This window comes from Perognathus longimembris, chromosome 1 (genome assembly GCF_023159225.1).
Source record: "Perognathus longimembris pacificus isolate PPM17 chromosome 1, ASM2315922v1, whole genome shotgun sequence".
In the NCBI taxonomy this organism is placed as follows: domain Eukaryota; kingdom Metazoa; phylum Chordata; class Mammalia; order Rodentia; family Heteromyidae; genus Perognathus; species Perognathus longimembris.
In genome coordinates, this window is record NC_063161.1 from 92,978,701 (window position 1) to 93,004,618 (window position 25,918).

The window sequence follows — 25,918 nt, forward strand, 5'->3', positions numbered from 1 at the left end:
CTGTTTTAATTTGTTAAATTACGGTATACTTGGGATATAGACCCCCTCTATCTCAAGAAATGTTCATAATTTTTTTGTGACATGGAGTCTGGGCAGTCTGAAGCCCATGTTCTGCTTTTCAGAATAGCATCCACAAATAAATATAATGAAATGCACAGAAGGACAAAGAAACCAGTTATTTTGAAATAAACTTACCCCAAATACTTAAAGACTAAATTTGTGATATATTTTTATAGTGTATGGTATAAAATATGGTCTAGCAGCAAGTATAGTTACAAAAATGCTCAGTAGTATGGTATAGATGTTATTTTGAAACTATCAACAACTGATAGTCTCAATCTGAAGTGAAAGTATTGTGATTTTTGTTAGCAGTAAAGTCACAGATATTGTTTAGCCTGTTCGTTTCTTGCCTGCATTGATAATTGAAGATAGTGTCAGTTAAAGGTTAGTGAATTTAAACTATAATTTTTTTCTTCATTCCCTTCATAGACCCATTGGATTTTATCCACCTTGGGGAATGTATCAGTCCCAGATTCATAACCCCTGTATTCCAGAAATGTCAGTACATGTGTGTCTCTTTAAAAAACAACAACTTTATTTTGAAATAACTTCAAAATAATAGCTGAGTTGCATGGAATGTATAGACCTCCAATATATACTTAATTCATTTATGGCATTTTATCACATTTATTATGTGTGCTTTTTCCTTCCTTTCCCTGCTTTATATGTGTCTGTAACTACACATGTATAAGCATACATTGTTTAAGCTATTTGAATGGCCAGTTTCTATTCATCACACTATTAAAAAATATTGTTATTGTAGAGGTGATATACAGAGGGGTTACAGTTACATGAATCAGGTAATGAGTACATTTCTTTTTCATCACATTTTTTAATGCTTAGTACTTACTAATTCATAAGAAAAAAGGCATTTTCTTGTAGTTATCAAATTCAGAAAATTTTATCTTAAATACTGGTATGGAATCTAATAGTATATATTCAGACCTCATAAATTGTCCTGTAATGTCCTTTGTAGCATTTACTTTTCCATCTAGTGTGGCATTTAATTGCCAATGTCTCAGACTTTAATCTAGAACAGTTCCTTTCCATTCTTTGATTTGGTAGCATTCATTTTCTTAGCAATACAAGGAAGTTATTTTTTTTAAAATTTTTTGCCAGTCCTGGGCCTTGGACTCAGGGCCTGAGCACTGTCCCTGGCTTCTTTATGCTCAAGACTAGCACTCTGCCACCTGAGCCACAGTGCCCCTTCTGGCCGTTTTCCATATATGTGGTGCTGGGGAATCGAACTGAGAGCTTCATGTGTAGGAGGCAAGCGCTCTTGCCACTAGGCCATATTCCCAGCCCCCAAGGAAGTTATTTTTGGGAGTACTATGTTCTTTTCCAGACATCGAAGACATGGTATTAATCCACCAATGAAAAATGTAATTTTCATCACATATCATTTATGGTGTTTCTTGACTTTTCCATTGTTTACCTACTATTTTCCTTCTTTAAACTTATAAGTGATTTCTGACAAGACAATTTAGACTGCAACTAATATCCTGCTTCCTCTCATACTTCTTCCTGTTAGAATTATCCTCCATTGATAATTCTTGCATGAAACAGTCTCTTCTATGCCGCCTGTGAATTGGTGATTTTCTAACTTTGTAAATAGTAGACTCTATTTTTCTGTAAAGAAGATTCCTCCTTCTATATACATGCACTTGACTATTCCTTTCCAAGAAGGATTCATGGTTCCTGTTTTACTTGTATGGATCATAATTCGTTGTTGTTGTTGTTATTATTATTGTTATTATTATTATTTCGTGGTACTGGGCTTTGAACTCAGTGCCTGGCACATGCTTTACTGCTAAGCCACAATGACAACACCTTAGGGCATTGCTGATTGTTCTTGAATGTGCGTGGACCTGATTTTCCAGTTTTATAGTTTCTCATTGTAGGTGAGAGCACAATCATACACCACCATGCCCAGCTTCTTTTTGTTGAGATGGAGTCCTGTGAACTTTTCTGTCTGGGCTTGCCTGGAACCACTAACCTTCAAATCTCAGCCACATATGTAGCTGGAGTGATGAGCATGTTGCTGAACTATGGATTAAGGGTCTTGTAAACTTCTTTGCCCAGGCTGGACTTTTGAACCCCCATTTCTTCCAAGTAGCTGAGATCATCCATAGGTGTGAGCTCTGGTACCCAACTTCATTATGCTTTAAAAAAAAAAAATGGTATTGACAATCCTTTAAGCCCTTCTTTTTAAGAGTAGATATTTCATGCTAACCTTGTATCTTGCCAACTTCAGTTCAAAAGTTGCCTGTTTCACCAGGAAACTAGTCCATTTTAATGTGGAATTGTATATGGCAACCAAAATCAGACACTAGCTCTGTCTCTTGTTATTGAGATGTCATTTCTCCCAGGTTTTTCAATAGACTGAGCTGTCTATATAAGCACCCACCAAATCATGGAATTCCTGCTGATCACTAATGCCATTCCTAATTCTAGGTTTTCTCCCTGGTTTCTGCTTTTCTCTGTATCTGTACTGTTTTCCACTTTGAGAACCTTAGTTTTCAGCAACACCAGTACATTGACTTATTTGAGACAGATACACAAAATCATTTCATAAATGTATTCAAATTAGCCCTCCTAGTTAGACCATTTTGTTTTTCCATTAGACTTTAGCATCTTTAGGTTTGTTCTGTTTGCTCTAGTTTTAGAGAGGTTGTACTTTGCTCTCTCATCCTTACAGATTTATTTTTCATTTTCATGTCCACTAGACAAAAGTAGGCCAAAAAGTGATTCTCAGTCATTCTTTCCCTTTTTCCTTCCATATTCTGTCTCACTATTTCTTTTCACATTCTGTTAGGTCACATCATTAGTTTCTCTTCTCCCCTCTCACCCCTAATAAGCACATATATTTAATTTACTTCCTTTTATCATAACAAAAGATAGTATGCAATCTGTATTTTGATTTTTACTTGCTTTTTTTTTCAGTTAATATATCCTAGAAGTAGTTAAATACTGGTTCATGGGAGAGCTTTCTCAGTCTAGTTAGTTGGACCATAATCTTAAATGTATATTGGACTGCAGTTTATTTAAATAAATAATATTTAATATTAAAGTAAATATTTAAATAAATATTTGGTTATTTAGATAGTTGGTAATATCTTGCAGTTACAAATAATGCTGCAGTCAACTATGTGGTTACTGTATTGGTTATCGATTGCTATGAAACAGATGACCAACTGTCACTGCTTAAAATAGCACGCTCACAGTTTCTGTGCATCAATTCTGGCTGTGGCTTAACTGAGTCCTCTGTATTGGGTTATACAGGGTTGTAATCCAAGTGCCTGCTGGGCTTTGTGCTCACTTGGAAGATTGACTAGAGAACATCTGCTTCCAGGGTCACTCATTTTGTTTCAGTTTGTTCCTTTGGTTGTGGGTTAAAGACCTTGGCATCTCTAGTTGGAAGCCTTCCTTATCTCCTAAAGGCATTCTTCGGTGTTTTTCTCAACTGGCCATGCAGTTAGATAGAACTGGCCAGAGTTAGATAAAGCAGGTTCTCTGATTCTATGCAGTTAGCACTTCTCATATCTCATCACCTTTGCCATGTTCTTGTTGATTAGAAACAAATCCTAGTCCATGTATACTCAGAGCAAGGGAAAATTAAAGACAAGGACAGCAGGAGATGGTAATACTGGAAGGGCCAGTTTAGTGTCTCTGCCACAGTGATAGGCTGCATTTTCTTATAAAGCTTGTCCTGTTTGCCCATTTGCCCAGCAGTATCTGGAAGGATGTGTTTACTAACAGCCCTATCAAGCACTGTGTTAAGCCTTTGAGCATTTGCCTATCTGATGAATGTGAAACTGTCTTGGCAGGGTTATTGTTTTGTTTGTTGTTTTGTCCTGTTTTTGGCCAGTCCTGGGGCTTGAACTGAAGACTGGTCCTATCCCTGAGCCTTTCTTGCTCAAGGCTAGCATTCTACTACTTGAGCCACAGCTCTACTGGCTTTTTGGTGGCTGATTGGAGATTACACACTTTCTGTCTAGGCTAGCTTCAAACTAAGATACTCAGATCTCAGCTTCCTAGGTAGCTAGAAATATAAGCCTGAGCCAATGGCCTGGATGTTTTAGCAATTTTAATTAGTATTTATTTTAACATGAGTGAGCTTGAACACCTTATATGTTGGAGGAATGTTTTTCTTTTGTAGTTTTGGAATTAATCCTGGTCCTAAATCATCTCTCCAGTCCTTTTGTTTGCACTTCTGTTTTTCATGTAGGGTCTCCCTAACTTTGCCTGGGCTGGCCTTGCCTCCTGAGTAGCTAGGATTACTGGCTGTTCCACCGTCTCTTTCATGTTGAGCATTATATACTCATGGTTTTTCTTCTTTTAATGGAGGCAAAAATGTTGTTAACATAGAGTTAACTTGTAAAGTTAGTTGGGGAGGTTGGGTGTATCTCAGTGGTAGAACACTTAGGGACACATTGGACATTTGGTACATTCATGGTATTTTTTATTTACCACCACTATACAGTTCCAGAGTACTCTCACTACCCTCCAGTAAAACCCTGTGTCTATTAAGCAGTACTCCTCCTTCCCCCAACCCATCCCCCACCTTTGTTTGACTTTGAGGTGACATAGATAGGTTTTTCTTTAAAAATAATACTTTGCCAGGAACATTAATTCAGAAATCTTTGGTTACCCAGCACTTGGGAGGCTGAGGCAGGATGATAAGTTCAAGGCCATCCTGAACTGCATAGCAAGGCCCTGTCTCACCAAAACAAAACAAAAAAAATGGTTTTTGTGGTATTTCCAAATCCTGGTTGTTTCTATGTAAATCTAGCTTTCAGCTCAATTTCTAGAATCCTAGTTGTTTCAGATAACTGTCTATATTCAGGCTGGATTTGATTTGATGAGCCCTCCCTCCCTCTTTCCTCCTTCTGTCCATTATTATTATTATTATTATTATTATTATTATTATTATACTTTTATTTTTGGTGCCAGTCTTGCGGCTTGAATTCAAGGCCTGGGTGCTGTCCCTGAACTTTTTTTTTTTTTTTGCTCAAGTCTAACACTACCATTTGAGCTGTAGCTCTACTTCTAGCTTTTTTAGTAGTCAATTGCAGTTAAGAGTCTCATGGACTTTCCTACCTGGGCTGGCAATTGTCAGATCTCAGCTTCCCAAGTAGTGAGGCATGAGCCACTGATGCCTGGCTAGCCTTTTCTTTTTAAAAGTTGATTTTTTTTTCTTGAAATTGGAAATTTTTAGAACTGTGGGCATCACTCAAGTAGAAAATCATGTTCTAGCAAACTGGAGACACTGAGTTTGAAACCCTTCTCCCAGAAAATAAGAATAATTTGAAATTTTCTAGTTTTCTTTATAATAAGGAAATGTTGTTTAGTATGGAATGCCAAGGTTTGCCATATTTGGGAAAGGGAGATGAGGTGATAAGTTTTACTGATAAGGTAGTTTAGGTATATTTACTAAAATATGAATGGAATTAACTATTTTTGATCACTAAAATATTTTTCTTATGTAAGCACATTTTAATAGTTTGTCCGGTTTGACCACGCTTAGCATGTCAATATGCCTGAGTTTGTATAACACAAACAACTTTGAGGCCTCAGGTCAAATGACTGTGTCTATTTGTTAGTAAGGAAATACTGCCTAAAGTGCCTGAAAGTCTTAACACTTCAGTAATTGCTGATCTCTGGTTTTTATTTTAAGTTTGTTTTGAGTAGTTGATGTGAAAGTTTAGGAAACCACTTTAAAAAATTTTTAACATAAACTTAAGGTCTAAACCTTTTTCTCAAAATGAACATAAATACAATATAACTTGCCAGTTTGTAAAATAGTATGTATTGAGATTTTTTAATTTTCCAGGCATTTAATCACTTAAAGTTACGAATTTAGTTCTACAAACTATATAGTTGGTAAGGAAAGAGAGGAAGTTTGTGCCTGACTGAGTGACTATAACATTTTCTGTCTTCAAAACTATCAAACTGTATTTCTAAGGTCTTAATTTCTTAGCCTATTTTATTAGAAGAATCTGGAGTGATAATTTGTTTGTGAGGGAAATTGATTATATCAGAGTATGAGAGTTATAATTTATAAAAGGATTCTGTTAGCTGATGGAATTCATTTTATGGGAAAATAGAGGCAATGTAGACCTCCAAGTAATTCAGTAATACATTAGAGGTTGAAACTAGATTTCTCCCTTATTCTAAATGCTATCTTAAACCAAAGACAGGCATATGGTACAGATTTCTTTCAAATCAAAATTTCAAGTATTCATAAATCTAGAGTGATAATGCAATAAGAAAATCATGTCATGATTAATTAATAACCCAGTTGTAAAGAATGGCATAGATGGTTCATAGAAAAGAAAGACAAGACTGTCAATCTTACAAGAAAATGTAAATGTAAAACTATATAAAGATGCCATTTTTCACTTCATTGCAGTGATTTGAGCTATTAGTGAAGATATAAGGAAGTATACTGCTGGTGAATGAAGTTGCTTGACTAGACCTGTCAAAATGTAAATGCATATACTTGACTCCAAATAGTTCAGTTTTATGGAAATTTCTGCAGATGAACTTCTGTATGTGAAAACTTTGTGTGAAAAACATTAATTTTAACATAATAACAGCAAAATATTAGAAATAGTTAAATATCTTTAACTGGGATTTTGTTAAATTGTGATACCATCATGCAGTGGATGTTGAAGGAAGCTTTAGGGAATAGGAATGTAGCTTAGTGGTATAGTGCTTACCTACCATGCATGAAGCCCTGGGTTCAATTCCTCAATGCTACGTAAACAGAAAAAGCTAGAAGCGGGCTGGGAATATGGCCTAGTGGCAAGAGTGCTTGCCTCCTACACATGAAGCTCTGGGTTCGATTCCCCAGCACCACATATATGGAAAACGGCCAGAAGGGGCGCTGTGGCTCAGGTGGCAGAGTGCTAGCCTTGAGCGGGAAGAAGCCAGGGAAGGTGCTCAGGCCCTGAGTCCAAGGCCCAGGACTGGCCAAAAAAAAAAAAAAAAAAAAGGAAGAAAGAAAGAAAGAAAAAGCTAGAAGTGACACTGTGGCTCAAGTAATAGAGTGCTAGAATACTAGCCTGTAGCAAAAGCTCAGGAACAGTGCTCAGGCCCTGAGTTCAAGTCCCATGACTGGCAAAAAAACACAACAACCCCCAAAAGGAAGCTTTCAGTACTGGTATAGAAAAAAGTTCACAATCCATTCCATCAGAATTTTAACATCCACATAGTAAATAGTTTAGGCTGTATAGGTAGTGAAGTCTCTGTGGGGACTATTTAGGTTGTTATGGGAATGAAGCCCAAAAGTTGGATGAACACACAACACAGATGGTCTTGGCTGTCCTTACCCATTGTACTATATTTACAAAAACAACTCGGGGGGCTGGCAATATGGCCTAGTGGTAAAGTGCTCACTTTGTATACATGAAGGCCTGGGTACCATTCCTCAGCACCACGTATACAGAAAAAGCTGGAAGTGGCCATGTGGCTCACGTGATAGAATGCTGGCCTTGAGCAAAAAGAAGCCAGGGACAGTGTCAGGCCCTGAGTTCAAGCCCCAGGACTGGCAAAAAACAAAACAAAACACAAAAACAACTCTGGGCAAAGCAAAGAATTTGCTGTGTAAACTATTAACAGGTATATGAATACAGTGCTGAAAGCAAAGAGATGTGAGCTCAAGGTTTGTAACATCGGAGAGAAATAGATGAAATGATAAGGTCATAATTTAAAGTCAGTTTCTGTGGTTTTGTAAAAGCTCTAAACATTTAGATCACTTTTGAGATCAGTGAGAGGTTTTCTTGCCAAAGTAAGTTCTTTGTTGGGAGAGAATGATGAGGAAAATTGTGATCATGTTTAAAAAAGCACTAGACACTGCTGATTTATTACCAACCCAGGTCTGTTTAACCGTGATGTTTTACCATATTGTCTTCAAATTTGTTTCTCTAAAAAGAAACATTACTGGTAAAGTTGAAATAGTCCTGCAAACCACTAACCACTAACATGCATAGTTTTTCTATTCAAATATTGCTTTGCTTTATTAACTACACCTGAAAATATAATACATTGTACTCTTTTGTACCATTGTAAGGTTTAATTTGATAATATCTTTGCTCGTTTTATTTATTTGGTGTACTGTCAGGTACTCCTCCAATCCCTACTCAGTATAATGATTTTTTACAACTTAATGTTTATAGACTAGCACTGTTCAAAATTTGTAGACATGATGTATTGCACAAATTCAAGGTTCATATATAATTTAAAATTTTCAAGTAGCCGTATAAAAAAGTAAAACAAACATGACATTATTGTTATTTATTTATTTTTTTGGCCAGTCCTGGGGCTTGGACTCAGGGCCTGAGCACTGTCCCTGGCTTCTTCTTGCTCAAGGCTAGCACCCTGCCACTTGAGCCACAGCGCCACTTCTGGCCATTTTCTGTATATGTGGTGCTGGGGAATCGAACCCAGGGCCTCATGTATACGAGGCAAGCACTCTTGCCACTAGGCCATATCCCCCGCCGCAAACATGACATTATTGTATTTTAATAACCCAAGATGTCCAAACTAATTTTAACAGGTAAATCAATATGAAAATGATTGATGGAATCGTTGACATTCATTGGTATATCATATCTTTTTAGTTTGGTTTTATCTTGTACTTACAACATATCTCAGTAGCCATGTGTTTTAGTGGTTTTGCTGCATTGAACAGCATGGTTGTGATTCAGAGAACTACTTATATGTATACCTACCAGCAGAGGGCAGTCAAGTTTCATCATGTGTTTCAACTTGGTTTAAGAGCATCTTATCATATTTAAATTTATAGTCCTCCTCTTCTCCACAAAAATACCTTCAGAGAAATGTCCTAGACTTATCAAAGACTTATAGTATATAAATTTATAATAGAGTGCATTAGTTCAATATACATTATATGCATACATTATTAGTGGAACTTTTCATTATGTTAATTTTGTTATGTTTTGTTTTCAAACATATATGTGTTATATTTTCATGATGTTATGCAAATTGTAGATCTTTTAGTCTGCTAATTCTTTCATGGTTCGATAATAAACTTTTAATAACAGCTGTGCATATATATATAGTACAATTCTAGGCATATAGAGTTTGATGGTTCTGATTAGTTGTGGAAAATTTTGCAATAGTCATAAAATTAGTTTTTTATTAAGTTGTTGGTATCATTAGAAAAATTTAAAGTTAACCTAATTCTTAATTTCTGTGTGATAGTGTTTTTTTTTAACTTGGCCAACAGCTATTTAGAAAATGATTACTAGCAATTTTACTGTGTATGGTGGTACTGGTGCTTGAATGCAAAGCCTGGTACTCTTGCTTGGCTTTTGCTTCTTATAGCTGGTGCTCTACCACTTGAGCCATAACTCTAGTTCTGGCTTTTAAAAACTTTTGTTTTATTACTCTGAATTTATTTTCAAATCTTTTACTTGCAGTTGCATTGTTTTCGTTTTAATTTTATTTGTGGTTCAGGGGATCAGCTTGCTTTGCAAATGCCTGAAAGAGTTCTGTCACTGAATCTATACCCTTGCCTTCTTTCATTCGTTCATTCATTTATTTAGCTGGGAATGCCCACTCAAAGGTTCAAGGGTAGGGGATGGAAATCCATATTTTGACAGAATAATCAGGAACTTTGAAAAGGAGATAATTCTAATTATGGAGAGAAGGACTTTTAGTGAGTCTGGTAAGAAGTAGCAGGTGAGAATGAGACCTGGGTATGTTGCCATTGTGGCATGTGTCTCTGTGAGTGTGTATGTGTGTGTGTGCACGTGCTACTGAGGATTGAACCCCTGGTCTAGTTTCACTAAAACCCTTACGTTTGTGAATACTGTCATATAGCTTCTTAGTATTAGTTTGCTTATATTAAGTATTGAAGGGCATCTTACTAATTATTTTAGATGTTTGTAGAAGTCATGTTTAACAAACTTTGGTTTTTTTCTATATAAAATTAAACAGTTAAATAAATATATGTAATTTTCATAGAAACTTACTTTCAAGTAGCATGGAAATTTCCTAAAGCCCCAGGGGACTGTTTGTATCTTTTTCATTTCAAAGTCTGATAATGCAAATATTATCCTATAGCCTCCTAGTAAAATGCTTTTGTGCTATTTGAGCCTATCATTTTTCAAGCTCATATAGTTTTAAAGATGTAATTGTAAAAAGGAGTGTTTGTACATTAGATTTGAGTGCTAGCACATTAGGAAATACTGCGAAATTCTGTGTGTACATTTGCACATGTACACTTCACTGTCAGCTTGAACTTGGCCTCATACTCACTTGGTTGTATTGTTTATGGCTAGTGCTTTTTGCATGACACTCCCAGCCTACCATTTTGCTGGTTAATTGGAGAAAGAATCTTACAGACTTTCCTTACACGTGTGAGCCATCCATTCCCTTCTGTGACATTCCTTTTTAATTGACACAGTGCCAGCTGATTATCTAGTTTTCTATATGAATATTATCTTACTTTTTTCAAGATTATTTTTCTTGCCAACATTCTTGAACTTAGTTCAAAACCCTAGTATAGCAAAAAGGAAAAATATAAAAGAAAAAGGAAAGATACTGTTTTGCTGAAGAATCTCCTCCCCCCCCCTTTTTTTTTCAGTTTGAAAGAAGATAGCCAAAGAACTATTCTGTGGCAATGTGGTGCTACTAAATGGAGACTAATCTAGTTATGAACCTCTGATTTCGTGTAAACTATTGTCATAAAAGCTCAATTAGAAGGCAGTTCCCTCCTAGTGCTAGGAAGTTGCTGACACAAGACCAGCCTGGGTTTCACAGAGAGACCCTATCTCAAAAAAAGAAAAGAAGAAATTGAGGGGAAAAAAATGCAACAAAATAGTTGACCATTTTCCTCATAAATACATGCCCTTCCTCTTTCTAACTGAAATATAGTTTGAGAGAGAATCCTGACATATAGAAATCTAAATAAATATATTTAATCTTTTTTGATTATACCATTTTATTCCACTTAGAGCTTAGAAGTAAAATTAGTTTTATTTGACTATCAGGATGGAATAATGCTGTTCAAGTTTCTCATATGTAATTGGGATCACTTTGGGATAATTTAAGAGAGCTGTCCAGGCCTCTTGTGAGGATTATGAGTTGATTTCAAGAGCTTTCAGAAGGAAAGTAACTCTCTTTTGGAAATGAGGAGGAATAAAGCTTCACCTAATATCTGAGCACATGATAATTCCTTATACTTAAAAAAAATTATACTTAGGAGAAGTATATCTCAGTTTTTATGAAACCAGAGTCTTAGTGAACTTATTATTGAATAATTGAGTTTTTAGTTGTTAATGTGGATTTTGCCTTTTTTTTTTTTCTTTGAGGGGTTGGACATAATTGCCTTATTTCATTTCAGGGATCCTTCTAAAGTAAATATTCTGGTACCTGGTGCTGGACTAGGAAGATTGGCCTGGGAAATAGCTATGCTAGGTTATGCTTGTCAAGGAAATGAATGGAGTTTTTTTATGCTCTTTTCTTCCAACTTTGTACTCAACAGGTATTTCATTTATTTTTTGCTGGAAATAGTAATATCTCACAATCAGGTTGATTTATTTTAGAACAATTATGAATTTGAAGAGAAGTATGTAATATTTGAATGTGACATATATAGATCATACATATTTGTGTTAAATCCAGGTGTAACTTACACAAATTACCACTTTAGCCAGTGTTGTCTAGTTAAAAGAATGTTGAAACTGGACAGTAATGTCTTTAGAAAATGATTACGCATTCTATGAAACTGAAATTTCAGTACAGAACCATAGGACTAATAAAATTATGACATCGGAAAGGCTATTTTTTCTTCGGTCCTCAGACTTTTTCATCCCTTTGTTTCTTTAGTGGAATAAGAGTTGAGGATAGCGTCATAACTTTTCCTTAATCGAGTTCATAGTAAATGGCCATGACTTGAGTTGGAAGGATCTCAGAACTTCTGTGGCCTCTACCAGAAAAGGTAGTTTATTTAAATGCAGAAGATCAAAACAAATAGCTGCCTGTTTAAGTGATATTTTGTCTCAGGTGGCAGTATGAGTTTCAGGGGGGTTAGGAAGGGAAAAGAGGGTTGTACAAAGTAGCTAAGTAGAAGGAAAACTTGTACTTAAAGCCAATATTACTTTTTTAATAGTATGTTTTTCTTGAGTTTGAAATTAAAAATGCATTTTTAGAAATTTGAATAACACATTTATATCTGAATTTAATTTTTTTCTGTCTTTTAATCCATGATTGGTTGCTCCATCTACATGTTTATGTACATTTTCAGATAACTGAGTGGGGTATACAGTGTGGCTACTGATAACTTCTAACGAATTGTGTATGCAAGCCTTCAATCAAACAATCTGTAGAAAGGTATATTTTCTTGGTTTAATCATTAGTTAACACTGACTTACATGCTCATATTTTGCAGATGCTCTGAAATTAATAAATACAAACTTTATCCCTGGATCCATCAATTTAGCAATAACCGGAGATCAGCTGATCAAATTCGACCCATCTTTTTCCCTGATGTTGATCCCCACAGTCTTCCTCCTGGTTCTAACTTTTCTATGACAGCAGGAGATTTTCAGGAGATTTATTCAGAATGCAGTAAGTTCAAAGCAAGCCTTTGGAAGGTCTTGTCCTTTATTTTAAACCTTATAAGCCAATGATTTGGTCATTCACTAATGGTAGAATATAAGGAAAAGCAGTGACACTTCAGAATATTTCCAGGGTCTTGTTTAAGGCAATGATGGGAAATGTAAACACATGTATCTACAATTAAATGTAGAACCTGTTGCATCTGTTAATGTAAGACTACATGAAAGCAAAGCTCAGATGTATGATGATTATAATAACTAAAAAATAAGTGAGTATGAGAAGGGAGCTTTTTGTAGTTAGGCGTGACATGAAATATAAGAAATATTGTCATATTTGAGGTCAGCAGAGGTACAAAGATAAGAAGGTAATCAGGGACAACTGCACAGCTGGACTGGTGTAGGAAGAGATCTAAGTGTGTTTGGTAGGGATTGTAGAAGACATTTGTAAGCCGGTAGAGTTAGATTTTTGTCTAGGAAACTATTGAATACAGCTAGGCATTAAAGAAGGGAAGTAGTAAAGGAAAATGAGAAGGGAAGCGTTGACAGAAACAGAATGCTGAATCAGCAAAGTCATTCTGTAACAGTATTTGTTGAGTGTGTACCAAGTAGCAGTTGTGTTCTTCTTGGTGTTGGAAACCAAACGGAGCAAATTAAAGTTCCTATTCATGGATATTTAATAACTCCAGAAGTAGGAGAGAAACAATAATTATAATACTGTGAAGAAAATGGTTGGGAATCGGGACACAGGGCAACTTGGGAGGGACTACTGTATAGACTTGTCAGAGAAGGGCTTTTAAGAAGCAGAAACGGAAAGAAATATGCCCAGCTGAGAATTAAGAAGAGTAAAAAGTCAAGGCATTTATGTAGTTGGGGAAAATGTTACAGACAGAGGGACTGACTGGAGAAATGGTAGCAAGACTGCTTGTTCTGTAGCAAGTAGAAGGAATGATGGGAAGATCAGGTAAGCAGGCTTGGAGGCCACAGCAAAGGTGGAGATAGGAAGTTCTTGGAGAGAGTATTTAGAGCAGGAATAACCACTTGAAAAGATTTTACCTATTTAAATTTCTCTGCACTGTAGTTTCAGTAAGGACCTCAGATTGCTATGCGGGCACTCTACCACTGGAGCCACTCAACAAGTCTCATTTTTATTTTTTATACAATATAGATAGTTTTTATTTCCCCTAAATTCTTAAGATCAAAGCAACTTTGCCGAGCACCTGTGGCTCATGTCTATAATCCTAGCTACTCAGGAGGATGAGATCTGAGGATCACAGTTCAAAGCTAGTCCGGACAAAAAAAAAAAGTCCCCATGGGAGTCATGTTTCCAATTAACCACTCAAAAACTAGAAGTGGCAATGTGACTCCAAATGATAGGGCTAGCCTTGTAAGAGCACAGGGACAGCATCCAGGCCCCTAGTTCAGGCTCCATGACCAACAAAAAAAAAAGAAAGAAAATGAGAGGCAACCTGTACTCTAAAAAGTTAGAGAGAGGTAGAACAATGTACCTGCTGGCTAAATTCAAAATAGGACTGAAATAATGGAATGCGCCCCCCCTTAAGCCAAGAGGTACTTGTTCTTTGTTTGTTTTTTGGCCAGTCCTGGGGCTTGGACTCAGGGCCTGAGCGCTGTACCTGGCTTCTTTTTACTCAAGGCTAGCACTCTGCCACTTGAGCCACAGCGCCACTTCTGGCCATTTTCTGTATATGTGATGCTGGGGAATTGAACCCAGGGCCTCACATATAGGAGACAAGCACTCTTGCCACTAGGCCATATCCCCAACCTCGAGGTACTTGTTCTTGAGCAAGGGAAGCCTTGGTGGAATCTGGTGCCTCCAGTCCTCTCCCTTGCCCCCTCTGCCAGGCCATAGATTTCAGAAGGTGCCCACCTCCTACTTATGTATGCTCCTGGCCCCTTGTTCCCTGGAGATGATCCCAAGTCATGGTGGGTGAGTATTCAGGTGTTGATGTAATTCATTTCTCAAATTGGCCATGAGTGCCAACAGTCTTTCTGGAGCCTGCCAGAATCCGTGGTTAGTTCTGGTTTAAATCAGAATTTAAAAATTCAAATGACTTGTTTTGTTTAATAGAGTTTAGTGAAGGACAGAGGATGTGAGCATAGCTCAGTGTGTTGCTTGTGTACTAGCACGCACACACACATACACACAAAATAGATGAAGGCTAAAAGCTGAATATATATTAAACAACACTCTTAGAAATATCATTTGGGTAATATCTACTATCTAATAACCTGAGTGCTTTGTCAGCTTATTGGTAAACCTTTTATGAACTACAGAGTTATCTCCCATAAATGATTATTTGGTTATATTAATTATAATGTTGAGAGGAAGGTAGCTTCTGTGACCCTATAGTTAAATAAAATATCAATATTTTATAGTAAGTACCTAAATTTAAGGTATTAGCTAAAGGAAAAAGAAAAAAACATGCAGTGATTTGATTTTTTTTTTTTAAATTAGATACTTGGGACTGTATTGCCACCTGTTTCTTCATAGATACAGCTCATAATGTAATTGATTATATTGATACAATATGGAAAATACTCAAGCCCGGTGGAATTTGGATAAATCTTGGTGAGTGCTTCAGTGTTTGTTACAAAGTTTTATACATTAATCTGAGTAATTACAACTGTTTTTACATTTGGTAACTTCACAATTCCAAATGTTCATGAATCTTAATAGTTACATTGTACATGTTTAAAAACCTCTACTTTTCCTTTAGACCACATCCTAGTGTCAGTACATCCAAAAAGTAGAATCCTAAGCATTGTCTTATTTATATTTAGATCAATCCCATGATAGTCAGAATTGAGAATATCCTAATTTCTAATATGATAGTAAGTATCTTCCCTATCCTCCATTTCTGTCTCTTGAAAAGTTGAATCTTTTGCAGGGAGGGTCTTGAGTTTGAGCACAGGGCCTTACACATGCTAGACAAGTGCTCTAAAACTTGAACCTCACCGCCAGGCCTTTGCTTTATTTTTCAGATGAAGTCTTGTATTTTGTCAGGCTGGCCTGGGATGGTAATCTTTCTACCTTTGCTTGAGTAGCTGAGATACTGGCATCCTACCATGCCCAACTTTGATAAGATGGGGGTATTGGCTAACTTTTTGCCTGGGCTGGCCTCAAACCATGATCCTGAATACTGGTATCATTGGTATGAACCAGTGAAAGTTCAGTTTTCAATAGCTCTGGAATAGCTCTGGAATTGTTTCTAAATCTGTATCCCTAAGTTTCTCAACTGTGGCACTACTAACACTTGAGGCAGGGTTAATGGTGTCTTTCCAGTACCTATATGCTGGTAACAGTATCTCTAGTTTCTGTCTACTAGGTTGCAGTTCTACTTATATTAACCAAATTTGTCCTTAAAAAATGGCAGATACCCCTGGATAGGGAAAAGTTGCTCTCACTTCATTGCTCACTTGGATTAAGATTGCTGTAGTAGGATCTTGTTGTTCACAGCTTTCCATGCCCCTTTTACTTCTCCATATTTTCATCAGCATCTAGGTTTCTTGACAGTTACTTTCCAGGACTACGTATAGTACTTTTATGCTCTTTCTTCTGTCTTCTGTCTCTGTCTCTACTTCCCCTTATCTCCAAAATTAATGAGAGCTAGGACCTAATGTTTCCTCGTTACTTGGTACAGAGCCTGGCAAATAGTAGAATGTGAATAAATCTACTATAAATTTGAAAGGAGGAAAGTAGTGTTCAGTTTTCACAGAGGGAGACTGGATGTTGATATTAAAAGAGATGGGGATAAAGTGGCATCTGTGTTAGAAAATTCATAGCATACCCACTTAAGCCACGTGGATCTGGAGGCTTGTTTTCCTGAAAAGTAAAAAGAATCAGCCCCTTTGGGGGATTTTAGTCTTGCATACATAGACTTGTATGTCTTTAAGATCTTATGTAAGAGGAGAAAATCAGTTTGCCAGCCTCCCCCAATACTGACAAACAGCATTGGAAGTAAATTAAGAAAATAATTGCCAAATGCATCAAATCAGAGTTGAAAGGACACTAACTTTTAAATTGCTTTAAGGGGAGTTTGAAAACTATAATTTTGAAAACTAGAATCATGTAACTGTTGCTGCTGTCAAGACTGGGAATGCTTCATTTTTATAACGCCCAGGCCATCTCCTCTTAATACCTGGCGTTCACTATTGGTTTTCTGTTACTGTAGTTTTCCCTTTTCTAGAATGTTGTAAAAATACCATTGTTCATTGAGTTGTTCTTGTCTCTGACTTTTGTTTCTTAGTTGATTAATGCCTTTGAGATTTGCTGTTGAGTAGGTTACTTCCTTTTATGTCTGAGTAATATTCTACAACATAGATTATATTTTAGGTTGTAGTGAGATTATTATGGTCATGAGTATAGTTGCTATTAACATTTGTGGGAACAAGTTTTCACTTCTTTTTGCATTAACACCTAGTAGGTGAACATTGTTTTTAGACTCAGATTCCTTCCCAAATAATTACATTTTATATATATATGCAACTATTTCCCCAAATGGTATAATTGTCTTAAGAATTTCAGGTAAGGAACCATCAACCTATAATTCTTTTGTAAAGCATTTTGGCAGTTTGAATCAAATTAATACAAATGTAAAAATACAACTCTTTGACTTTTTGTTTGGTGTAATAGTAAGGTTCCAAGCCAGTGCTTTCGCTCACCAGGCAGATGCACAAGTTTGTTTGAACCAAATCTCTTGACCTTTTCTGCTTTTGCTTTTTTTTTTTTTTAATCCCCTTCACCCCTAAACCTCACTGTCCAAGAGTTGACAGTGAGACCTTGCAGTCTCTCTACTGTCTCATCCTTGTCTCTGTTGCTTCCACCCTGGGGAATGCCTCTGTTTCTTTCAAAGCTTGGGTCTTTTTGCCCAAGCTGACCTTGACAGGGATGACAGGCATGCAGTAGTGAGCTTTGTGTCAACCCTGGTTGATGGGATGTCATGAACTTTTCCCCCCCTCAGTTGTGGGCTTTGAACTCAGAGCCTAGGCGCTGTCCTTGAGTCTCTTTGTGCTCAAGGGTAGTGTTCTTACCACTTTGCGCTGCAGCACCACTTCTGGTTCTTGAGTGGTTAACTGGAGATAAGAGTCTCAGGAGGTCTTTTCTAAGCCTAGGCTGGCTTCAAACTGTGATCCTCAGATCTCAGCCTCCTGAGTAGCTAGGATTACAAGCGTGAGCCACCATGTGTCATGAACTTTTGTCTGGGTTTGAACCATCCTCTTCCCCATCTCTGCCTTCTGAGTAGCTAAGACTTCAGCCATGAATCATTGTGCCCATCGTATCTGACTTTTAACAAACATCTTTTAAAAGGGAATATGTGAAATAATGCCAGTAATTTTCGTTTGTTTTGTTTTTGTTGCCAGTCCTGGGGCGTGGACTCAGGGCATGATCATTGTCCCTGGCTTCTTTTTGCTCAAGGCTAGCTCTACCTCTTGAGCCACAGCACCACTTCTGGCTTTTTCTACATATGTGGTGCTGAGGAATAGAACCTAGGGCTTCATGTATATGAGGCAAGCACTCTTGCCACTAGGCCGATAATTTTCAAGCTCCATTTGTAATAGGAAACGTACACCACAAGTATTTTCTTTGCTAAAATAATGGATATTTAAGCTGTACATTCAACATTCTGATATGGATTTTGGTAGATTCGATAGAAATTTAATACATGTTGTTTGTAACAGAAATCCATGCTAATTCCATGCAAGTAATCAGTGAACCAATGCATCACTGTACAAAATGAATTTTAGTATGTGCAGTATTTAGAAGGTGAGGATGAACAGTAGGACTGAAGATGTAGATGGATTCCAGTGAAGTTGCGTGGGTGTGTGCGTGTGCACGTTTGTGCATGTGCCAGTACTGGGGCTTGAACTCAGAACTTGGGCTGATCCTGAGCTGTTTTGCTCAAGCCTAGTGCTCTACCACAGCTCCACTTCTGGTTATTTGGTGGTTAATTGGAGATAAGAGTCTCACAGAGGCAGGCATTGGTGGCTCACACCTGTTATCCTACCTACTCAGGAGGCTGAGATCTAAGGATCATGGTTCAAAGCTGGCCCAGGCAGAAAAGTCCATGAGACTTTTATCTCCAGTTAACCATCAGAAAACCAGAAGTAGCATGATAGCTCAAAGCGGTAGAGCTCTATAGCCTAGAGTAAATTCAGTGCCCAGGCCATGAATTCAAGCCCCACAAGCAAACCTCCCCCCACCCCAAAGAAAAAGTATCACAGACCTTCCTGCCCAAGCAGGCTTTGATCTGAGATCCTTAGATCCCTGCCTCCTTAATTGCTAGGATTACAGGCATGAGCCACCAGCACCCAGTTCAAGCAAGGTTTTGAAGCATGTTAGTGTTTGAAAGGTAGAGCTTTCTCCAGATTAAACACAACATGAGTAGAAGTAAAATATGGTTCAGCATGTAAGAATCACTGGAATATAGATACATAGACACAAAAACACACATACAAACCACATTAACAGAGGTTTTAAAATAATGGAGCAGGAACTGCCTAAGTTTTAAGAGTTTGCTCTGAAGTTTTGAATTCTTGTAAAATGGCTTTAGGATGATTTAGTAGGGCATACTAATACATAAAAAAGTGTAACTATGATCATTGTTACTTATACTAATACTACTAACAGTAAGTTAGTTTTGATAGAGTAGTTTGATAAGCAACTGTGTGTTTGTATCTTTTGAAGAGCTCTAACAAATTGTATTTATGATCCTTTTTTCTACTGGTTTATGTAAGAGAAAATATGAAGGGAAGCGGATGCTGTGGCTCAAGTGGTAGAGCGCTATCCTTGAGCTGAAGAGCTCAGGAACAATGCCCAGGCCCAGGATTCAAGCCCCACAACTTACCAAAAAAAAGTATATATATGAGGGGAAGAAAAACCTTTACCCTTCATAGAATCCACATGGTAGTAAACCTAATGGGAGCAGAAACTTTGTCCCATTTGTTGCTTTTATCTGTCAACTAGCACATTTTTATGAGGAATAGGAGTAGAGAACTGAATACAGGATTCATAATTAACCAATGAAAGGTAAAAGAGAAGATTATATAATGTAGTCTGAGGTATATCTGTTAATGTTGCCTCGTAGGAGGTTGATGAATTGGGCAAAATGTGAGAGATAGGATTAGAATTCCTTGAATATATGGAGTGAGGATAGTCGTCATTTGCTTAGTGCTGTATTTATGACAAGTGTACCAAATATTTTCCACGTTAAAGCCAAGTTTTATACATGAAACCCTTTGTGGCACAATTAGGTGTTTGAAGCTGAAGCATAAACACTGCACTTAAGCCATCCTTAAGTCCCCTCCTTCCAGGAAGTCTTCCTTTCAACTTATCTATACCTTCACATTCTTACGCAGGCTAGCTTGATCCATCTGTTACGTGTGATAACTAGTTTGTAACTGCAGTTTTGCATTTGCTTACAGAACTATAATTACAGTATGCCTTTGGAATTTGGGGACTTAACATTCTCTGATTCAGCTACTCCTTCAGTAACTGAAGAGTTACAGATGAAGGCCCATGATGTGGATAATCACACTGCCGGGCAGGTATACACAGGGACTTACCCCTTGAGTGTAAGAGCAGCTCTCAGACATTACTGGGCCAGTGTCAGAGGTTTGAATAATTGTCCTCAGCAGATGTATGGTTTTTCACGTTTTCATTTTGTATCATTCATTGTTCAATTTAATTAACTTGGAATTCAGTCTAACTTAGCTACTAGTACTTGCTTATTATTTTCAAGTCATTCATCTATAGTATCTTTAAACCATAGGTCCTCTGCTGTACCATTTTGAAAACTTGGCAAATGAACTTTCCATAGAATTGAGCTATGAGGATATAAAAAATGTTGTTCTGCAATATGGATTCCAGCTAGAGGTAAGGACAGAATGAGATGTTGCCAAAGTTTTAACTTTCAAAGCCCTTAAAGAATGTAGATAAGACATTTACTGGCTTTGGTTTTTAAAGTCTCTTGTTTTCTCATCCATAAAGTGAGGATAGTGTAAGTACATAGTTTTCAGAATTAGAAAGCTTTGGGAAAATGTATATATCAAGGGAAATCATAATTGCTGATGAAGTTGGCTTTCTGTAAGAACTATCTGCTCATTATAATATTGGCCTTGATGAACTGTAGTGAATAGGTATGACTAGACAAGGGTCTGGAGGAAGTAGAAGGTAGTAGACTGTGGCCTTGTGTAAAAGGAATAGAGTTCTCTAGTTTCAATTTTTTCTTTTTAATCATGTGTGTTAAATAAGAGTTTATGATGATCTTGCTATTGTACTTCAGTTATTCATCAGTTTAGAAGGACCACATATTGGTAGTGACCTTGGACAAACCATGTAAGATGTTCTTTTATAGTGTGATTACTTATAGGATCAGTGTCATGGGGGCAGTGTGCAGTAAGTGGATATGCTTAAAGTGATGCTTGCCACTTAGAAGTGGCTCAGTATTTGCTAGTGGTATTGTCATTGTGATCTTCATCATCATGATTTTTGTTTTTATTGCAGGTTGAAAAAGAATCTGTGTTATCAACATATACTGTGAATGACCTCTCTATGATGAAATACTACTATGAATGTGTCTTGTTTGTGGTCCGCAAACCACAATAAAGGTCTTTAGAAAGAATAAATGCTGAAATAAACAATGAAAATCAACTATCAGTGATGACAGGACACAACCTCAAATCAGCGGTGCCTTCTTATTCCTTACAAGATTTAGAAATAGTGTCTATTTTCTTAATAATGTCTATTGCTTTTTTCAGAAATATACTATGCCATGCAGATTTGTACTACACAAGTAAAAATGGAGGAAATGTCTTCAGGAGCACTTGTCCTTGAAGCCCACAATTATCTTTAAGTTGGGAAAAAAAACCAAACTCCAATGTCTTCATGAAGTTGTCTCTTGCAAGTCTGCCATATTAATGACTAATAGTATTGAAGTCTGTAATCTACTTTTTTTAAAATTATTTTGTATGCATTGCACTCAATATTTTTAGAAGAGTCTAAGGATCCTCCGTCACATTCAACATCTGGAATTGGAACTTTTGTTCATTGGACCTAAGCAATCTTTACATAAAATGTGTAGCTACTCTTTTATCATCCATCCAAATTAGTTAATTTTGTTGTTTTTTTTTTCTAGCTCAGTTGAATTTAGGAGACACATCAAACATTTCCTTTCACTTTTATGAAATGCTAAATTTAGTTGTAAAATACATTCAGGTTAGGAAAATACCCTCAGGTAACTGAGAAATTAAGTTTAGCCACACTAGAACTGAACACTTTGTGGAAGCATACTCATCATGGACCATTTTGAAATGTGTGAGATCTCAGCATTCTAAGCAAGGTGAAAAAGCCTTTTTTCAAGTAGTGCTAGGAAACTGGAAAAACAAGGACAAAATCTGCCCATTTGAAACACATGATTTCAAACTAGAGTTGATTGTCAGTATCATGTTTACAATAATGTCTTTTTTAAAAAGATTATCTGGATTATGAAAGCAAGCACTTTTTTAGTTTAAAGTTATCTAGTGAAAACAGTCATTATGGTATTACTGTGGGGAATTTTGAATATAAAATTCAGGGATGAATTACTGCCATGGTCTGTGTCTTCAGTGTGATAAGCAGCCATTCATGTAATTTCAGATTAATACCAGTTTTGTTCCCTGACAGATGGAGCTTAAACAATGTGTATGCTGCTTTAAATTTCTACCTCTAGCAGATCTTTATTTGAGGGAGGTTTTTTTTTTTTTTTTTTAAGAGTTTGCTTATTACTGTTTCCAGTAGCTTGGAAAGCAAGAGATTACTAGTATTTTAACCTTTTCTTGGAGAAAAGATCATGTTGACTATTTTCACAGATGATTGTGATTGCTTTAAGAAACTTTGGTGGCAATTTTGATTAGATGGACAATCTTAATTACGTTCTTGTAGCATAAGTGTCATGTTTTAGTAGGGAAGTTTATGCCCTCTGTTGTTGATTCTGGGAGTCACTGCAGGATTGGAATCTTTCTAGTTCGTAAGGGAGTGTGCACTTGAAAGAAGAGCCTTTGTGACCTTTCCTTCACTCCCTGTAAGCAGTGGAGAGCTTCATGAGAATGATCTGATTACGAGATAGGTAGGGAAGCCTGCAGTCCATGTTACTGTTGCTTTTCCTTTTTCACTTTATCTTGATTTTTGTCCCTTTTTGTTGTTGGCAAAGGTTCATTTGGTGGGAATTCTTATTATTTCTATGAATGAAATTAGTAATTGCAAGGGAGAACATCCCCCTCCCCTTTATTTTTTAAGGAAAAAAAAAACCTAAAAGAAAATATTTAAAAATACATCCATTAATGGCAGGGAATACGTACTGTTTCTGAATAATTTAGAAATGCTTTTCAATCAGATTAGCATTTTCTTTTACAACCTATAGCCAAACAAATATTTTTTTCCTAAAGGCAAAAACAGCTTGACACTTTTTTTTCCTAATGTTCTAAGTACTCTTAAGTGGTGTACATGTAGTTTACTCTGAAATCACATTTCATTGGTTTATAATTTCTCCCTCATATCTTGAAATGTTCTATACAAATTTGCATCGCCTTTTCTCTTAGTAACTTTTGCATTTAATATATTCTAAACTTGACTATGTGGTTTCACTAATAGAAATGTCACTGGAGGACTTATTTAAGTTTGTATTCTTAAGTTCAGTCCTAGCTACTAAAATGTATAAGCCTTAAAGTTTTTCATTTTTCTTATATCTGCTCTGTACACATGCTCATGTGTTTTCATAAAGTGATCATTGTGCTTGCCTCTTCTTTTTAATTTCTATATTCTGAAGTGGTGCAGATTTAGGCTACTAATGAAGCGAGCCGAGTGGGGCACATAAAATATACAAACAAGCTGTATAAGTCACAGTATAGAATTAAGAAGTCTGGGAACTGTAATGTGTACTGTATTTATATGTAATACGCATTTGAGCAGTTGCCAAAAGGCTGAATTGGAAGCTTCATGTCTGCATGAAATTTCCTACTTTTTTAATATGTATGATGGACTTAATTTTTCTTGAATATTAAAGTCTGCCAATTGCTATGAAACAATATTTGCTTGGTTGTTTCTATTTTAGTGGTAATCACAAATAAACCACATATACTTTTGAATCTTTGGTTAGCCTATTTTTATATGCTTCTAGCAAGCCAGTAACATGACTATATCCTTTGAGTCTTCCAGGTTTTACATTAACTATTTCACTTTGTTTCATTTAAGTCCACTGTAGTTTTGTTGGAATCTGACAGTGAATAAAATCTTTAACTGTTGATCTTTAGTTTTGTTAAATAACAAACATAACCACAAAGGCGCAAACAATGGAAAAAAATTTCCAGGACCAGCTATTAGAAGGACAAGTATTTAGATCCTTTGGGTTCATTTTAGGTACCATTGCTGAGATGGAGGTTGGAGAAGGCCTTGAAGACTTTACTGTGACTTGGTATTTTTTCCTACTTCTAGCCCTTCCTTCTCTTTTTCTCTTGTTTCTAAGTCACTATAACAAAATCTCTGAGATTTGGGCTCATGGTTTCACATCACCTAGCACTGTTTTGGTTCTCTCTCTTTTTTTTTAAGCAGTGGTAAGGGAAGCGATTGCCGGAACAGATGGGGGTCCCTAAGGACATACCTCAAGGACATACTCCTTTCACATAAGTCCCCCCTCCTAGATTGCTATCACCTCCCAATAGCACATCAGGTTGTGAATCCATCAGTGGATCATGAAGCTAGAGGTGTTTGATCCAGTCCCTTCTTAAAAGTCCTGCTTTTGCACATTGCTGTATTGGAGTCCAAGCCTTTAACACATGAGCCTTTGGGGTGACATTCTATTTGCAGAACTACAAGGTAGCCTTTTCAGAGCTATCACAACAGTGGGAAAAGGGCCTGCTGGTGTTATTGTACTTGACCCACTATGCCATTGTGGAGGTGCAGGGGGTTGGAAGGGAAGTTTCTCTGGATAAGCATTTTGCTTGTACTGTAGTGGGCATTAAAGCCTTATTACTTTCATTTTGGCTTCCTGTTTTCATCTGCTATCTAACACTAGTAGTTCAGCTCTCAGTGGTGGTGACAGTTTTTCCCCCATTGAGCTGCTAATCCTATCACTTTTAAAGTCCCACTGTCCCTACAGGAAAACAAATCAAGAAGCTTAAAATGTGCATCAGTTGCTATAGAATAGCAAGTTCCCCGATATGGTGTTGGTAACCAATGGCAGAGCAGCCACTTCATTGGAACAGTGAACCATGGGATGGGTATTGGCCTCTGTCTCCAAATTGGCTGGTCATTGCTGCTCTGTCTTCCCCATCCATCTTCAGCTCCCATGCTCTAGGATCCCTGGCTTCCTCTTCATGCACACTACCATATTTCACAAAGCAACAGAGTCATAGGGCTGCACAAGACCATCTCTGGACAGTCTGGAAAGAAATACCTTTCCATCAGAAACAGAATGGTCTTAGTTTGCTTAAGGCTTTGACACTGCCACTGCACTCCAGATGCCAGTGAAACCAGATCCCATGACCTAGGAGGTACTTCATCTAAGGCTGAAGGTGTTGATTCTAAAAATTGCTGATACTTTACTTTCAAGCTAGGAAGCAGGCTGGCACTACTGTGAATGAAGAAAACATCAGTCGAAATCAGAATAGGCAGAATATTAATTTCGTACTAGGTTTCTCTGGGCCAAATCTCACAGTGCTTTAAGAAGTGTGAGGCAATGCCTACACAGACATTTGAGTTGAATTACAAGTGAGGAACCCAGCTTTAATCTTACAATAAGCAAGCAGCAGCATGTTTGATGTTCCATTGTAAAACATACTGGAAAACAAAAACAGTTACCTCTGCTTCTGAGGGAGATAGTACCTCTACCTTCCAGCTGTGAGTATTGTACAAATATCTTTGAAGAGCTAAACTGGAATAGAGGTAGCCAGTGCCTCTAAAGCTTGTATGGTGCACAATAGTGCAAGAGATCAATGTCTCAACAGATCCAAAATTGTCTTTCAGCAAATAGTAGAAACCAGAAACTGGGTGTTTCTAGTGAAATAACTTTTAATCTGTGTGCTTATGGACTGAATATAAAACATACCTCCAGAAACTTCGTGTTGAGTCAGTCCTTCAGCCCCAATCTGGTAGCACTACTGAGGGGATCATACCTATCAGTGGACTACCCATTCATTGATGTGTTTATACTAAATGGGATGCTAGAAGTAGAGTCTGCCAGGCATTAGTGGCTTTTGTATGTAATCCTAGCTACTCA

General features: G+C 37.0%; 1 protein-coding gene across 2 annotated transcripts in view; it reads left to right on the forward strand.

Annotated features, from left to right (window-relative positions):
- The window catches only part of Carnmt1 (carnosine N-methyltransferase 1), a 33,792-nt gene extending 10,061 nt beyond the window's left edge, over positions 1–23,731 (forward strand). Inside the window, exons 4-8 of one of the 2 annotated variants that reach the window (XR_007208786.1) lie at positions 11,435–11,575; positions 12,482–12,660; positions 15,124–15,237; positions 20,091–20,213; positions 20,438–20,541. Coding sequence is in view for 1 of the 2 variants with exons in the window: in XM_048332318.1 (XP_048188275.1) it covers positions 11,435–11,575; positions 12,482–12,660; positions 15,124–15,237; positions 20,438–20,541; positions 21,172–21,273 (640 nt within the window). In the remaining variant the exon portion in view is untranslated. Of the gene's footprint in view, positions 1–11,434; positions 11,576–12,481; positions 12,661–15,123; positions 15,238–20,090; positions 20,214–20,437; positions 20,542–21,171 lie in introns of those variants that run through there. The other variant, XM_048332318.1, reaches the window with a different exon arrangement.
- Positions 23,732–25,918: the final 2,187 nt, after the last annotated feature.